Source organism: Microcaecilia unicolor, chromosome 3, assembly GCF_901765095.1.
Source record: "Microcaecilia unicolor chromosome 3, aMicUni1.1, whole genome shotgun sequence".
NCBI lineage: Eukaryota > Metazoa > Chordata > Amphibia > Gymnophiona > Siphonopidae > Microcaecilia > Microcaecilia unicolor.
Genome location: NC_044033.1, coordinates 280587260 through 280605791, shown reverse-complemented (window position 1 = coordinate 280605791; position 18532 = coordinate 280587260). Strand labels below are relative to the sequence as shown.

Genomic DNA, 18532 nt, shown 5'->3' with positions numbered 1-18532 from the left:
TTCTTGTCTGAAGACAGATAGGTTTACGTCAGGACTTTTGGTCTGTATACACAGACCAAAAGTCCTGACATAAACCTATCTGTCTTCAGACAAGAACTAAGGACTAACTATCCACGACTATATAGGTAATAAATCCTGATCACTGATCACTGTATTTTGTATAAGATGTGTAATAAGTTCTTAAAAGAATCATTAGGAATTCAGGATTGTTCTGGGTTGTGTAATCACTCCTTTCGTTAGTGCATTAGGATAATCAGATTGTAATATATATTTTGGTGATAATCTAATTTTATAGCAAGTTATTTTTGTATTTTGCTTGGCACTTTGCTTCAGAACTAATTATATATATTGTTTTCATTACCTAATAAAACTAATATATTTCATCTGTGGCATTGTTCATTTTCTCACACAGTTAAGCTTGTCATTTGTTCATTGCTAGCACGGTTAGCTTAGTAGTGGGCTTCAGAGGTACACCCCCTAGACATGAGTCCAGGATAACTGTTTTGCAGTGTTCTGAATCATATAAGTACCTCTGCAATTTACCTACAACACCCACAACCACGCCCCTTTTTGCCTACGCGCACTAGAAGTTAGGAACACTGCATTACAGAATGTGCTTATGCGCGTTGTTATAGAATGTGCTTGCATTTCAGCACGGATCTCTAGGCACTTTATATAGAATCCGGGGGGGTCTGTGAATAATCAATCTTTGCTCAACATAAATATCATTTATTAGTAGTTTCTATTTTCTGCCTTTCAACCAGTTTCTAAACCAAACTGCCTTAAGGCCCACTCCTAGGATGCTCTGATTTTTTAGTCTCCTATGTGGTAAATTGGCCAAAGATTAGTGGTAAATCTTAACCAAATTCAAACAAACAACTGCAGCTGGCTATAGTGTACTTCTCCTACAATTCGCCATGTCCAGCGCGTTTGACATGGTTAGCCTCAAAATACTACTGAACATCCTAGAATACTTTGGGATTGGATGAAGCGTACTCAGATGGATCAATGGCTTCCTTACCGCAAGAACATACCAAGTGATGATATCAAACTCGAATACATCATCACCATGGAAACCTGAATGCGGAGTACCTCAAGGATCACCGCTCTCACTAACCCTTTTTAACCTGATGATACCCCTAGCCAAATCACTATCCAACCAAGGCCTTAATTCTTACATCTACGCAGACGATGTCACGATCTACATCCTGTTCAAACATAGTAAATGACGGCAAAAAAAGACCTGCACGGTCCATCCACTCTGCCCAACAAGATATCTCATATGTGCTACGTTTTGTGTATACCTTACCCTGATTTGTATCTGTCTTTTTCAGGGCACAGACCGTAAAAGTCTGCCTAGCACTAGCCCCCGCCTCCCAACCACCAGCCCCTTGGATTTGTATCTGTCTTTTTCAGGGCACAGACGGTATAGGTCTGCCCAGCACTAGCCCCGCCACCCAACCACCAGCCCCTTGATATGTATCTGTCTTTTTCAGGGCACAGACCGTATAAGTCTGCCCAGCACTAACCCCGCCTCCCAACCACCAGCCCCGCCTCTGCCATCCAATCTCCGTTAAGGACCTGAGGATCCCTTCCTTCCGAACAGGGCTCCTCTATGTCTATCCCACGCATGTTTGAATTCCGTTACCGTTTTCATTTCCACCACCTCCCGCGGAAGGGCATTCCAAGCATCCACCACTCTCTCCGTGAAAAAATAATTCCTGACATTTTTCTTGAGTCTGCCTCCCTTCAATCTCATTTCATGTCCTCTAGTTCTACCACCTTCCCATCTCCGGAAAAGGTTCGTTTGCGAATTAATACCTTTCAAATATTTGAACGTCTGTATCATATCACCCCTGTTTCTCCTTTCCTCCACAGTATACATGTTCAGGTCAGCAAGTCTCTCCTCATACGTCTTGTAACGCAAATCCCATACCATTCTCGTAGCTTTTCTCTGCACCGCTTCAATTCTTTTTACATCCTTAGCAAGATACAGCCTCCAAAACTGAACACAATACTCCAGGTGGGGCCTCACCAACGACTTATACAGGGGCATTAAAACCTCTTTTCTTCTGATGGTCACACCTCTCTCTATACAGCTTAGCAACCTTATAGTTACGGCCACCGCCTTGTCACACTGTTTCGTCGCCTTCAGATCCTCAGATACTATCACCCCAAGATCCCTTTCCTCGTCCGTACTTATCAGACTCTCACCGCCTAACACATACGTCTCCCGTGGATTTCTACTCCCTAAGTGCATCACTTTGCATTTCTTCACATTCAATTTTAATTGCCAAACCTTAGACTATTCTGCTAGCTTCCTGAGATCCTTTTTCATGTTTTCCACTCCCTCCCGGGTGTCCACTCTGTTACAGATCTTAGTATCATCTGCAAATAGGCAAACTTTACCTTCTAACCCTTCGGCAATGTCACTCACAAATATATTGAACAGAATCAGCCCCAGCACCGATCCCTGAGGCACTCCACTACTCACATGATCTAACAGAAATCACAAATGAAATCAAGCACAGCCTCCAAACAATGAATTCATGGGCAGATGCATTCCAACTAAAGCTCAACGCAGAAAAACACAATGTCTCATCCTCTATACCTACCACTATAAACACCCCAGACTACACCCTTCCTGTTTCGGACAGCTTGAAAATTCTCGGAGTCACAATTGATCGGAATCTCACACTAGAAAGCCATGCAAAAAAATACAATCAAGAAAACGTTCCACTCAATGTGGAAAAATCAAAAGAGTAAAACCTTTCTTCCCAAGAGCAATATTCCGCAACCTTGTACAACCAATGGTGCTAAGCCACCTTGATTACTGCAATGCTATCTATGCCAGATGCAAAGACTAAATCATTAAGAAACTCCAAACTGCCCAAAACACAGCAGCCAGACTCATATTTGGAAAAACGAAATATGAAAGCACAAAACCTTTACGAGAAAAACTACACTGGCTACCACTAAAAGAAGGAATAGCGTTTAAAAGTTGCACCCTGGTCCATAAAATCATTCACGGAGAGGCCCCAGCCTATATGTCAGACCTTATAGACTTACCAGCCAGGAACACAAAAAGGACAGCATGCATATTTTTAAATCTCCACTACCCCAATTGCAAAGGAATTAAATATAAATCCAGCTTTTCCTACATAAGCACGCAACTATGGAACGCACTACCAAATGCCATAAAAACAATGCACGACCTAACAATTTTCTGAAAATTACTGAAAATATTAGACAACGAAACCTTTACCAAAACTAGACAAAACCAAACTCTTTACACTTGACTGCTTCATATACTTTGTTACAAATGAACGCAAACACACTACCACTTCATTTCTTTTGCCAAAATGAACTTTTATATTTGACTAACTTACTCTATACTTTATTAGATATGAACTTTAATACAACAACATCACTCTGTATTTCTCATCTCGGAAATGGCGATCGCCACAACAGCATAATGTAAGCCGCATTGAGCTTGCAAATAGGTGGGAAAATGTGGGATACAAATGCAACAAATAAATAAAATAAATAAATAAGATTTGTTGAAGTTCAAATACACCACATTCAGTGCATGTTGCTCACCTACTTCCTTAATCACCCAACCAAAGAAATGGATTAGGTTTATTTTACACAATCTCCCACTAGTAAAATAAAATTGCTTTGGAGATGGCAACCTGCTGTATTACTTTCTCTTTCATATCTACTGAACCCAGAGATGGTACATTAACAATTCTGAAGTACTATAAACTATTTTGCAATACTGCCTAAATGTAAAAGTGCTGAATATATTAAAGTTTATTATCTTACATTTCCAACATATTTATGACTGTAGAATTTCCAGACTATCAAAACTGTTCTATTCCTTCAAATCAGGAAAAACTGTGATTATATAACGGAATAAAGAATCTGGGTGCCTAGATTCACATACTAGTATGAAATACAAGTCACTTTATTTCTGTTTAACTTCTGTCTTGCTATAGTAGATCAACACTAGCTTGAAACTCTTTCATTTTAAACAGATGGCACTAGCAGCCCAGAAGTGAATGGAGGGCAAAGAAGAAAATATAAAAGTATCACCAACCATCCTGGACATTAGAAGATTTGATTGAAGCGGTCTGCAGTAACTTCAACAGCAGCTGTAAGATCTTATCAGTTTTCACCGTGGATAGATAAGCATTTGTACTGAGTTTGGATAAACCATCCAGCAGTGGGTGTAAAAAGCACTTCATTTCCAGATGTCCTACATTTTCTTTGTCACTGTGCATAAAAACACTAATTAAAATCAATGTGAACCTTTCTTTAAATTAATCACCTTATTTTCTAACTCCTGTTATTCTCTTACCTATCTATATGTTTCATCTTTGCTTATACTCCACATTGTCAATTAAAATGTTCTACTACATATTGTGTTGACACTGTAAGTAGTACACTAGGGCACCAGACTTTGTGTTATTTGAGTATTTTTACTGCTCTAATCGTCTATTGCTCATGCTTGATTTATTCTTATTGTACACTGCCTCAAATGAATTCCTTCAAAATAGCGGTAAATAAATCCTAATAAATAAATAAATGTACATTCACAAACTGTTGTGTTCAATTGTTTTCTTTTTCAAAAGACAAACACCAAACTTGTAGAGACGTTCCATTAATTCCACCAAAGAATCAATGCTTGTTCAGTAAATCTATCAGAATTTAGTAAAAAGCATGACGTTTGCCTAATATGCAGCATCTGGAGATCTTTTAGCAATTGTTTTAACAATAAATAGAAATCTCAATTGATATTCTGGAGTCCTTGGGTATTACCTATTCCCCACTAGGTGGCAGATCAATCAAACATAACATCTCATAAAATTCTAGAAGTAGCAGCACTATGTGATCTGATGTTCTCTCTCCCATGACACCTCAGACAAGTTACAAGTTTCACAGCACAAAAACTGAGCAAACTAAGAGGTTGTTCCAGAGTAGTATGGAGAACTAACAGAAAAGAAATGGACAGAGAAGTCAAAATGCTTACTCTTTAGTGTTTGCTTCAACAATGTGGTACACTTGAAACTTATTAAAGCAGTATCCTACTGGACAATAAACAGATCAACTTGAATCATCTACCAGTGTAACGCCACATAAGTCAAAATCTGTGTCACCAATTCTTAAGTGTTTCAAGAAGTTATGAATAGAATTCAAAGCTACCACTTTGCTTACCCAAACGAATGAGGATCTTATACATTGATGAAACCACCAAGAGAAAAAGGAAACTGATATGGTTCTCCAAGCAAGTGGCTGAGAAAATAAAGGCTAAAGAGTTAGCGTTCCAGAAATATAGAAAATCTCAAGAAGAGGAACACGGGGAGGAATTCCGGATGAAACTGAAAGAAGCCGAGAGAGAGGTACGTCTGGCGAAGGCGCAAGCGGAAGAACAAATGGCTAGAAATGTAAGGAGGGGCGACAAAAGTTTCTTCAGTTATATTAGTGAAAGAAGAAGGACTAAAAAGGGAATTGTGAGACTAAAAGATACAGCGAACCGCTATGTAGATAATGATGAAGAAAAAGCCAATTTGCTGATACTTCTGTTCGGTTTTCACAGAAGAAAATCCTGGAGAAGGACCGCGAGGGACTGGCAAAAGTACACCTGAGAACGGAATGGATATAGCACCGTTCATGGAAGAGAGTGTGTACCAACAACTTGGAAAGCTAAAGGTGGACAAAGCCATGGGACCGGACGGGATCCACCCCAGAATATTGAGGGAGCTCAAAGAGGTTCTGGCGGGTCCTCTTCAAGATTTGTTTAATAAATCCTTGGAGACGGGAGAGGTTCCGAGAGACTGGAGAACGGCGGAGGTGGTCCCTCTTCACAAAAGTGGTGATAGGGAAGAAGCTGGAAACTACAGGCCGGTAAGCCTCACTTCGGTTATTGGAAAAGTAATGGAAGCCATGCTGAAGGAAAGGATAGTGAATTTCCTAGAAGCCAATAAGTTGCAAGATCCGAGACAACATGGTTTTACTAGAGGGAAATCGTGCCAAACAAATCTCATTGAATTCTTTGATTGGGTAACTGGAGAATTGAATCATCGACGTGCTATAGACGTAACCTACTTAGATTTTAGCAAAGCTTTTGACACGGTTCCCCACAGGAGGCTCTTAAATAAACTAGATGGGCTGAAGATAGGTCCCAAAGTGGTGAACTGGATAAGGAACTGGTTGACGGACAGACGACAGAGGGTGGTGGTAAATGGAGTTCGCTCAGAGGAGGGAAAGTTGAGTAGTGGAGTGCCTCAGGGATCGGTGCTGGGGCCGATTCTGTTCAATATATTTGTGAGTGACATTGTCGAAGGGTTAGAAGGTAAAGTTTGCCTATTTGCGGATGATACTAAGATTTGCAACAGTGTGGACACCCGGGAGGGAGTGGAAAGCATGAAAAGGGATCTGAGGAAGCTAGAAGAATGGTCTAAGGTTTGGCAATTAAAATTCAATGCGAAGAAATGCAAAGTGATGCATTTAGGGAGTAGAAACCCACGAGAGACTTATGTGTTAGGCGGGGAGAGTCTGATAGGTACTGAGGGGGAGAGGGATCTTGGGGTGATAGTATCCGAGGATCTGAAGGCGACGAAACAGTGTGACAAGGCGGTGGCCGTAGCGAGAAGGTTGCTAGGCTGTATAGAGAGAGGTGTGATCAGCAGAAGAAAGGAAGTGTTGATGCCCCTGTACAAGTCGTTGGTGAGGCCCCACCTGGAGTATTGTGTTCAGTTTTGGAGGCCGTACCTTGAGAAGGATGTTAAAAAAATGGAAGCGGTGCAGAGAAAAGCTACGAGAATGGTATGGGATTTGCGTTCCAAGACGTATGAGCAGAGACTTGCTGACCTGAACATGTATACCCTGGAGGAAAGGAGAAACAGGGGTGATATGATACAGACGTTCAAATACTTGAAAGGTATTAATCCGCAAAAAAATCTTTTCCGGAGATGGGAAGGCGGTAGAACGAGAGGACATGAAATGAGATTGAAGGGGGGCAGACTCAAAAAAGATGTCAGGAAGTATTTTTTCATGGAGAGGGTGGTGGATGCTTGGAATGCCCTCCCGTGGGAGGTGGTGGAATTCAAACATGCGTGGGATATGCATACAGGAATCCTGTGCAGGAGTGGATCCTCAGAAGCTTAGCCGAAATTGGGTTGCGGAGCAGGTGGGGGAAGAGAGGTTGGTGGTTGGGAGGCGAGGATAGTGGAGGGCAGACTTATACGGTCTGTACCAGAGCCGGTGATGGGAGGCGGGACTGGTGGTTGGGAGGCGGGAAATACTGCTGGGCAGACTTGTACGGTCTGTGTCCTGAAAAAGGCAGGTACAAATCAAGGTAAGGTATACACATATGAGTTTATCTTGTTGGACCATGCAGGTCTTTTTCTGCCGTCATCTACTATGTTACTATGTATGTTGTCTACCTTCTTTTTCAAATGATACTACAGTATTTGTAATAGAATGTTGCATAGGTCACTCAAGGTCTTTAATCCCTCTAAGATATGGAAGGCCAGAAGCTGATAATTCAGAGGTCAGCAAATTACAGCCTGCCAGCCACTTCCAACCCACAGTGGCTTGATGGGTACTGGCTTGCAGTGAAAACAACATGCTGTATTCGAAAAAAAATATTTCTGTCTTTCCATAAGGATGAGCGTGCAAAGCTCCTATCTTGGACTTCTTAAGACAATGTCTAGAATAATGTGAGAACTGAAGTAAACCTTAGGGGAAAAAAAAGGTCAAAAAGGGAAACCAAAGTGTAACCTTTTAAACAACAACCAACCTACTTCTTACCAGCTTTCAGGAGCTAGCTGAAAGAAGCTATTTTAAGAGCAACAAACTTTTTTGTAAGAAAAGTAAATAAAATTAGAAAAAAGAAGAAACCGTTATTAACTAGTTTCCACAGAGTACAATCCTTTTTCCCATAGTTTTAAAATGAAACTTTCTTCCAGAGGTAGCAACATAACTATAATAGCCAAACGCATTAAAAAGGATAGTAGCAGAGCAGGGATCAAACTTTCTGTCTTAAAAAAAAAAAGTTATTTTCTGTTCTTTGGCTGGAGGAGAGGTAGCAGGCTACTGAACTGAATTAGGTGTTAATTAAGGAACTGTGAGGAAGATTGAATAGCTGCAAAGGTTAGTAGAGGCATATTTTCAAAGCACTTAGCCTTCCAAAGTTCCATAGGTTTCTATGGAACTTTGGAAGGCTAAGTGCTTTGAAAATGAGCCCCTAGGTGGAGGAGTGGCCTAGTGGTTAGGGTGGTGGACTCTGGTCCTGGGGAACTGAGGAACTGAGTTTGATTCCCGGCACAGGCAGCTCCTTGTGACTCTGGGCAAGTCACTAAACCCTCCATTGCCCGCCGCATTGAGCCTGCCATGAGTGGGAAAGCGCGGGATACAAATGTAACAAAAATAAATAAAAATAACCTGATTACTGTGTTAATTTCAAAGGGTCTGTTTGAAGCAATCCCCTTAGAATCTAAACTATAGAGAGAGGAAAGATCTCAGGTAACCTTCTTTTTGAGAAGTTCTGAGAGAAGAGGACATTTATCTGGGTAAGTGAACATTATTTTGCTGTATATTTTGGTGACTTATAGATTGGGGATAAAAGAGGAATTCTAGGTTTACTGAAAAAGATTCAATTTATAAAAGCAAACTTTATTAACTAGTCTCCATAGTATAAAACCCCTTAACCCACAGTTTTAAACTGGAACTTTCTGCTATAGCCTACAGCACAGGGCGTAGATCAGTCTTCACACCCACCTATCCTACCTAACTCCCACCCAGCACATCTCTTCATTTATAGTCTTAATTTATAGTCAGTTATTCTAATTAGGGTAATAAGAGGAGAGTTTTATTAGCATTTTAATTAGACAATTACTTTCTAAGAAGCAAACACTAAATAAAATCACACAATATACCATATAATCTTAAGGATCTTTATATTAATCTAATATTCCTAGTTCCTTAACAAGTTTAAATAAACAACTCAATAATGCTAAGATGAAGACAGCAGTCCTGCAGAGAAAAGGGTTTTATCAAATCTTCTGCATTGGTTATCACATATATGATTAGGTTCAAGTTGGCGAGAAGTTATATGTGTGTGTGCAAAGAGTTCCTAGGTCTCAGAGAACAAATCCATTCTCTTGAGGCTAGAATAGCACATTTGGATGAGCTGAGGCAAACAGAGAGGTACACAGGGGAGATCCATAGGGATGCCATAAGAGAAGACCCACCTCCAGTCTGGCAGCCCCTGTGCTGCCTTGGAGGAGGAAGGTCTCCTAAAAGGAGGGCATCAGCCTGGTGAAGTTGGAAGTAATCCTGTAGCCAGGACCAGTCCACCAAAGGATGCAAGGGAAGGGATAAGACAACTGTTGTAATTGGGGATTCGATCATTAGGCATGTAGATAGCTGGATGGCTGATGGACATGAGAATCGCCTGGTCTGGTGTGAAGGTGGCAGACCTCATGTATCACCTAGATAGAATTTTAGATAGTGCTGGGGAGGAGCCAGCTGTCTTGATACACATGGGTACCAATAACATAGGAAAATGTGGAAGGGAGGTTCTGGAAGCAAAATTTAGACTCTTAGGTAGAAAGCTCAAATCCAGGTCCTCCAGGGTAGCATTTTCAGAAATGCTTCCCATTCTACGCGCAGGATCCAAGAGGCAGGCAGAGCTCCAAAGTCTCAATGCATGGTTGAGACGATGGTGTAAGATGGTAAAATTATGTATCACACCTGATAATTTTCTTTCCATTAATCATAGCTGATCAATCCATAGACTGGTGGGTTGTGTCCATCTACCAGCAGGTGGAGATAGAGAGCAATCCTTTTGCCTCCCTATATGTGGTCATGTGCTGCAGGAAACTCCTCAGTATGTCGATATCAAAGCTCCATCCGCAGGACTCAGCACTTAGAGAATTACACCCACAAAGGGACACTCTGCCCAGCTCACCACCGCCGAAACGGGGGAGGGGAATTAACCCAGCTCATCCCCACACAAGTGGGGGAGGGGAATCCGTCCAGCTCATCCCCGCGGAGCGGGGGAGGGACACCACCCCGCCAATGCGGGGGGATCTGGCTTATCCTGCAACCGCAACCACGGGAGGAGCTGACTGACCCTAACACCGCCGAAGCGGGAGGGGTACAAAGCTGCCCTACAGCCGCACGAAGCGGGAGGGAGCGCCGGCAGAATTTAGGTCTCAATCCAGCCCCGAAAAACGGAGGGGAGAGGAATGCAGCAGCTCACTGTAACACAAAATCGTCTCAACTCCTGAAGAATCCAATTGAAAAAACTTGAACACGAAGTCCTCCTGAACAGGAACTGAAGACTAAACTTGAACCTGAAATGCAACCAGAATAAAAACAGTACAGATATCTGGGAGGGGCTATGGATTGATCAGCTATGATTAATGGAAACAAATTATCAGGTATGATACATAATTTTACCTTCCATATCATCATGCTGATCAATCCATAGACTGGTAGGATGTACCAAAGCAGTACTCACCCAGGGCGGGACATAGAAATCCCTGACCGCAACACTGAAGCTCCAAACCGGGCCTCCGCCCGAGCAGCCCAGTCAAGCGGTAATGCCTGGAGAAGGTATGAGCTGATGCCCAAGTTGCCGCCTTACAAATCTCTTCCAAGGAGACGGACCCGGCCTCTGCCATCGAGGCCGCCTGAGCTCTAGTGGAGTGAGCCTTCAGCCGGATAGGCGGCACCTTCCCCGCGGCCACATAAGCCGCTGCAATGGCTTCCTTGACCCATCTTGCCACTGTAGGCTTAGCAGCTTGCAGACCCTTACGAGGACCTGCAAACAGGACAAACAGATGATCCGACTTCCGGAAATCATTGGTCACTTCCAAGTATCTGATGATGACTCATCTCACATCTAGATATTTGAGAGCAGAGTACTCCTCTGGATAGTCCTCCCTACGAAAGATTGGGAGACAGAGCTGCTGATTCACATGGAAGCGAGAAACAATCTTGGGCAGGAAGGAAGGCACTGTGCGAATAGACACTCCTGCCTCAGTGAACTGCAGAAAGGGCTCTCGACAAGATAGCGCCTGGAGCTCGGAAACTCTTCTGGCTGAAGTGATAGCCACCAAAAAGACTGCTTTCAACGTCAGGTCTTTCAGAGATGCCCTCGACAAGGGTTCAAAAGGCGGCTTCTGCAAGGCTCTTAGCACCAGATTGAGATTCCACGCAGGTACCACTGAGTGCAGCGGAGGGCGCAGGTGATTAACTCCCTTGAGAAAGCGCACCATATCTGGCTCAGGCGGCCCCTGAAGCAAGCCAGAGCCGCTACCTGGACTTTAAGGGAACTGAGCGACAGGCCTTTCTCCAGACCTTCTTGCAGGAACGCCAACACTGAAGAAATTGGAGCAGAGAAGGGAGAAAGTGAGCCTGCCTCACACCACAATGTAAAGGTACGCCAAACCCTGGCGTAAGCAGTAGAAGTAGAGCGCTTCCTCGCTCTCAGCATAGTGGCGATGACCTTGTCTGAGAAGCCCTTCTTCCTCAGACGCTGCCGCTCAATAGCCAGGCCGTAAGACCAAAGGGGGAGGGATCCTCCATCACCACGGGACCCTGATGCAACAGGCCCTGCTCCGCTGTCAGCCGCAGAGGGCCGTCCACTGAGAGCCTGATCAAGTCCGCATACCAGGGACGTCTGGGCCAGTCTGGACCCACCAGGATTACCCGGCCCGGATGCTTTGCCACCCGGTCTAGCACCCTGCCCAACATGGGCCAGGGCGGGAAACACATAGAGAAGCTCCTGTGTCGGCCACTGTTGGAGAAGAGCATCTACTCCCAGAGATCAAGGGTCCCGTCCTCTGCTGAAAAAGCGCGGCACTTGGCAATTGGCCGATGACGCCATCAGATCTAGGCTCGGCTGGCCCCAGCGCTTCGTGATGTCCAAGAACGCCTGAGCCGATAACTGCCACTCTCCGGGATCCAAGGTATGGCGACTGAGAAAGTCCGCCTTGACATTCATGACTCCCGCAATGTGGGCCGCCGACAGCTGTTCCAGGTTCGCTTCTGCCCACTGGCATAGATTCATGGCCTCCTTGGCTAGAGGGGCGCTCTTGGTACCTCCCTGGCAATTGACATAGGCCACAGCCGTGGCATTGTCCGACAGGACCCGTACTGGCTTCAACGCCAGTACCAGGAGAAACTCCAAAAGCGCCAACCGAATGGCTCTGAGTTCCAGGAGGTTGATAGACCACTTTGCCTCTGCAGGAGACCAGAGCCCCTGCGCCGTCCTTCCCAAGCAGTGGGCTCCCCAGCCCATCAAAGAGGCGTCCGTTGTGATGACAACCCACTCCGGGGTCAAAAGAGGCATCCCTGCGGACAACTTGTCTGTCCTCAGCCACCAGCTCAGCGCCTTGCGCACCGCTAGGTCCAAGGGAAGGCGCACAGCGTAATCCTCCGACACTGGAGTCCAGTGCTGCAGCAGAGAGAGTTGTAGTGGTCTCATATGAGCCCTGGCCCAGGGCACTACTTCCATCGTGGCCGTCATAGAGCCCAACAGCTGCACATAGTCCCAAGCCCGAAGAGGAGAGGCTACTAGGAACTGGTCCACCTGAGCCTGAAGCTTGACAATCCGATTGTCTGGCAGGAACACTCTGCCCACTTGGGTGTCGAAACGAACTCCCAGATATTCCAGGGACTGAGTCGGGCGCAGCTGGTTTTTCTCCCAGTTGATGATCCACCCCAGGGAGCTCAAAAGAGCAATCACCCAGTCTATAGCTCTTCTGCACTCTGCATAAGAGGGGGCTCGGATCAACCAGTCGTCCAGATAAGGATGGACTTGTACTCCTTCCTTTCGTAGGAAGGCCGCGATGACCACCATTACTTTGGAGAAGGTCCGCGGAGCAGTAGCTAACCCGAACGGGAGGGCTCTGAACTGGAAGTGTCGGCCCAGTGGAGGAGTGGCCTAGTGGTTAGGGTGGTGGACTTTGGTCCTGGGGAACTGAGGAACTGAGTTCGATTCCCGACCCAGGCAGCTCCTTGTGACTCTGGGTAAGTCACTTAACCCTCCATTGCCCCATGTAAGCCGCAATGAGCCTGCCATGAGTGGGATAGCGCGGGGTACAAATGTAAAACAAACAAACAAAAAAAAAAACGCAGAAAGCGTTGATGAGGAGGCCAGATGGGAATATGCAAGTAAGCTTCCTTGATGTCCAAGGATGCCAGGAACTCCCCTGCCTTCACTGCCGCTATAACAGAGTGGAGAGTCTCCATTCGGAAGTGCCGAACTTTCAAGGCCCGATTGACCCCTTTGAGGTCGAGGATAGGCCGTACAGAACCTCCTTTCTTTGGTACCACAAAGTAAATGGAGTAATGTCCCTTGCCAAGCTGATCTTCTGGCACCGGAACGACCGCACCCAGGCGGATCAGATTGTCCAAAGTCTGCTGCACTGCCACAGCTTTGACCGGAGACTTGCAGGGAGAGTGCACAAACCCGTCTCTTAAGGGTCGGCAGAACTCTAGCTTGTAGCCGTCTCTGATGACTTCCAGCACCCAAGCATCTGAAGTTACCCTGGTCCAGTCGCCCAGAAACAAGGACAGGCGTCCTCCAATCTGCACTGGGCCATGGACCAGGGCCCCGTCATTGGGTACGAGACCCTGGGGGAGGACCGGAGGCCGCACCTCCGGGACGGCGGTCTCTGCGAAAGGAATGCTGCTTGGGGGAGAAGTTCCTCTTGAAAGAAGAGGGGGCAGAGGAGCCCGACTTGCCCGGGCGATACCGACTGGCTTCCTGAAACCGTCCTTTGGAGGAACCGGGCCGAGCACCACTGGCCCGAGCCCTGACCTCTGGTAACCTCTTGCCCTTAGACGTGCCGAGATCGGTCACAATTTTGTCCAGCTCGACCCCAAAGAGCAGCTTGCCTTTAAAAGGCAACTTAGCCAGGCGAGACTTAGAGGCGTGGTCCGCAGACCAATGCTTCAGCCAAAGCCAACGCCGCGCAGAGACTGTCTGAGCCATACCTTTAGCTGAGGCTCTCAAGACATCATACAGCAAGTCTGCCAAATAAGCCAAGCCCGATTCCAGGGCCGGCCAATCAGCCCTCAAGGAAGGATCCGAGTGGGAAGCCCGCTGCACAATCGTCAGGCACGCCCTGGCCACATAGGAGCCGCAAACTGAGGCCTGCAAACTTAAAGCAGCCGCCTCGAAGGACGACCTTAAGGCCGCCTCCAATCTTCTGTCTTGGGCGTCCTTTAGGGCCGTGCCACCTTCCACCGGCAACACCGTTTTCTTAGTCACCACAGTGATTAAAGAATCCATGGTAGGCCAAAGAAAGGCCTCCCATTCACCTTCAGGCAGAGGATAGAGGCGGGACATAGCCCTAGCCACTTTGAGGCTCGCTTCTGGGACATCCCATTGAGCCGAAATCAAGGTGCGCATGGCCTCATGCACGTGGAAGGTTCTAGGCGGGCGCTTCGTCCACAGCATAATGGCAGAGCCAACAGAGGCTGAGGGAGAGACGTCCTCCGGATAGGAAATCTTCAAAATGCTCATGGCCTGCACTAACAGGTTGGGCAAATCCTCTGAGCGAAAGATCCGCGCTGCAGAGGGGTCATCCGCTCCATCCGAGTGGGAATCCGTCTCCTCCAAGGAATCCCCAAAGGACCGTTGGGAGAACTCAGATACGCTGCCCTCATCTACATTAGAGGAGACAGAGTCCTCTAGGGCCTGGAAATCCACCCGAGGGCGTTTGCTTCCGGAGGCCTCAACCCCTTTATCAGACAGGGGGGCAGGGGCAGCGTTTTGCATAAGAAAAGCCTGATGCAGCAGCAAAATGAACTCAGGGGAGAATCCCCCCGAACTGTGCACTTCTGCAGCTTGGGCCACGGCCCTAGCCGCACCCTCAACCGGCGCTCGCAAGAGCAGGGGAGAAACGTGCTGCGCATCCAAAATGGCGTCCGGCGCAAAACTCCGAGAAGGAGCCGCGCGGGAAGAACGGCGCTTAACTTTGGCCGCTTTCTTACCGTCACCCAAATCAAGGGCGACCATAGTATTAACGTCTCTCAGCTCGAGGGCGGCCCAAGAAGAAGCTGTCCGAGCAGAGTGGCCGGCCAACATGGAGTGGGCGAGCAGCGGGGGATGGGCGCTTATGGCGGGAAAAACCACCGCACCGGAGGAAGAACCGGGACACTGACCGGACTCCATACTGATGCTCAACAAAGGCGATTCAGGCTTTGAAACCCCCGCATCCCCGCTAGACGCACACACGCGGTCCGGGGAGCGAATCTTCGCGCCCTCGCCCTCCGACGCCATAAGCCACGTGGAGACCAAATGGGGAACCCCCTGCCCGCTATAAAAAGGTAAAATTACCTGCTTCTCGCTCCGAGCTGTAACGAACTGGTGTCCCAGTGAGCAGCTGCAATAAACGTTGATATAAACGCCTTAAAGGACGTCCAAAATTTTTTTTTTTTTAAACGGAGCCAGCAGAAAGGGGGAGAAAAGGAGGGACCTGGCACCACCAGGTTTGCACTTGCTCAAGAAGAGCCCTCAACCCCAGGTACTCAACAAAACCTAAAGATTAGGCTTGGAGACCTAGCCAGAGCTGCTGCTGTGTGTGACCACCAACTGCTGAGATAGAGAACATACTGAGGAGTTTCCGGCAGCACATGACCACATATAGGGAGGCAAAAGAATTGCTCTCTATCTGCACCTGCTGGTAGATGGACACAACCCACCAGTCTATGGATTGATCAGCATGATGATATGGAATGAGGGATTTAGATTTGTTAGAAATACTCTGGGGGAAAAGGATGGCCTCCACCATAACCAGATGCTGGTGCTAAAATTTAAAAAGGATATACAGCAACTTTTAAAATAAAATTGGGGGAAAGCCAGAAGTCACCCAAGAGTACATGGTTTGGTGTGGAGTAGCCTTGAAGGATGTTACTGAAACAGGATCTTTAGGGAGTCACACTAGAGAGGTTTGTTCAAGGGGAGAACAGAGTAAAGGATGCACATTTTCCCTGTCAACTTCTAAGCAGCTTGTAGATGTAAGGAAAAAACACAGTTTGAAGTGTCTATATACAAATGCTAGAAGCCTAAAAAAATAAGAGACAGTTAGAATATATAGCACTAAATGAAGCAGAAAAAACAGGCATCTCAGAGACCTGGTGGTAGGAGGTCAATCAACGGGTAACTGCTCTCAGGGTACAAATTATATTGCAATGATAGAGTGGATGAAATTGGAGCAGGGGTTGAACTACATGTTAAAGAGGGAATTGAGTCAAACAAAATAAACATTCTACATGAAATAGATAGCAGCATGGAATCCTTATGAATAGAAATTCCATGTGTGAAAGGAATGCGTATACTGGTAGGGTTCTTCTACCATCTACCAGGACAGAAAGGACAGATGAAGAAATGTTTACAGAAATTAAGAACGCTGGTAAAATGCAAAACAGTATAATAATGGTTGATTTCAATTACCCTAATACTGACTGGATAAATGCTCCATCGGGGAGCGCTAAGGAGGTAAAATTCCTAGACATTATAAATGAATGCTTCTTGGAGCAACTGGCCAAAGAATCAACAAGAGGGACAGCTATATTAGATCTTAGTGGAATGCACAGCATAGTATTAGAGGTAACAGTGTTGGGTCTGCTGGGAAACAGTGATCATAAAATGATCAAATTTCAGCTAATATCTGGAGTGAAGTCACTAAGGAAATCTACTGTAGCACCATTTAATATTCAAAAGGCTGACTATGATAAAATAAGGGAAATGGTTAAAAAACAGATTCAAGGATCGGACACAAAGGTTAGGACTTTAAATCAGACATGGACATTGTTTTAAAATATCATTGAGGAAGCCCAAACAAGATGTATTCCTTGTATTAACAAAGGTGTAAAGAAGAGAAAGCGACAGACAGCATGGTTAAAAGGTGAAGTGGAAGAGGCTATTAGTGCCAAAAGAACGTCATTCAAAGAATGGAAAAGGATCTGAATGAAGAAAATAAAAAGCAATATAATAAGCACTGGCAAGCTAGATGCAAAGCATTGATAAAGAAGGCAAAAGAAATGAAGAAAAACTTGCCATAGAAACATTCCACAGTAACAACTTTTCAGGTACAACAGAAGCAGGGAGACTTTGAGGGAATCTGTGGGACCGTTAGATCATGAAGAAGCAAAAGGGGCACTGGTCTTTATGGAAGGCGATGTAAGAGATTTTTTTTTTTTTTTTACCATTTATTTTATTATTTTCATATATAAACAAATCAAAACATAGAACAATTCTAATACAACCATATTGCTAGGCACATTGCTTGGACTATTCCCCATTTCTAGTTCCACTCATTTGGCTTCACAAAACCCCTCCCACCCTTCCCCTCCCCCCTGCCCGCTTTATCTACTCATTAATGTCTGATATTTACTGTCCCGTATTGTCTCGGGAGGATAACCACTGTTCATAGAGCTTCCAAGTCTTTTGATGTTGTACTAGATGTCCATTCCGTAATGCTGTGAGTTTGGACATAAGGCAAATATAGTCTAATTTCTGCAGGACTTTCCGAAGGCCCGGCAGTGATGGTTGTTTCCAAGCCGCTGCTAATACCAGCTTGCCTGCCACAAACAGTTGTCCAGCAAACTGATGTATTGGGTTTGGAACTCCTTTAGGTTTAAAGTGTAGCAGACAGTAATCCATCTTCATTGGGTAGGATATCCCAGTGACCTCAGACAGAAATTTCAAAAGCATGGTCCAGTATGTCTGAGCGTGTGTGCAGGCCCACCAGATGTGGAACATGTCTCCTATACCATCGCACTGTCGCCAGCATGTAGCTGAACTTCCTCTAAACATCTTTGCAATGCGATGTGGGGTATAATACCAGCAATATAATATCTTGTGTCCATTCTCGATCATAGAGCTGGAAATCGAGACCTTAAGCAGAGATTTAAATGTTAATTTCCATTGTTGAAAGGTATATGTTTCCCTCAGGGCTTCATTCCATATAGCTAAATAATGTTCTACTGGGTTGGAGTATAAAAGCAACGCTTCATATAGTCTTGATATACTGCCCTTACCTCCCCCTCTCATCATACTCATTTCTATCTTAGTTTCTGATAGATTAAGCTCATCCCTTGCCCTTCGTTTTATAAAGTCCTGTACTTGATAATATTGGAAAGCCTGCAAGGAGGATAAACCATGTTCCTTGCAGAGCTCCTCAAACGCTATCGTCTTATTCTCCTCCCACATTTGGCCCAACGTACACAGACCCATATCTTCCCAGCTACAATAGGCTGTGGTATGCCTTCCTGGTGTAAAGTGCGGAGCGAATCTAAGGTACATGTGCCGAAAAAACTTGCGTCCTGGAAAAAACTGTTCTCGCACCCTACTCCAGGTGTGTAAGGGCCACTGCATCAGTGGCGGACATCCCTTGATGAGCTCATCCAACTCCTGTTTAGCCAGCCATGGAATAGCCTTAAGTGGATGGAATAGCCTTAAGTGGGAAGGGACCCACCCAGCCCTGCTCCATCTTTATACTTA

At 45.6% G+C, this 18532-nt stretch overlaps 1 protein-coding gene across 1 annotated transcript in view; it reads right to left on the bottom strand.

The window, feature by feature from the left end:
* TARBP1 (TAR (HIV-1) RNA binding protein 1) overlaps window positions 1-18532 on the bottom strand; it is a 919966-nt gene that overhangs the window by 516546 nt on the left and 384888 nt on the right. The window contains exon 12 of the mRNA XM_030198123.1: window positions 4100-4275. Within this exon, the coding sequence (XP_030053983.1) occupies window positions 4100-4275 (176 nt within the window). The remainder of the gene's footprint in view (window positions 1-4099; window positions 4276-18532) is intronic.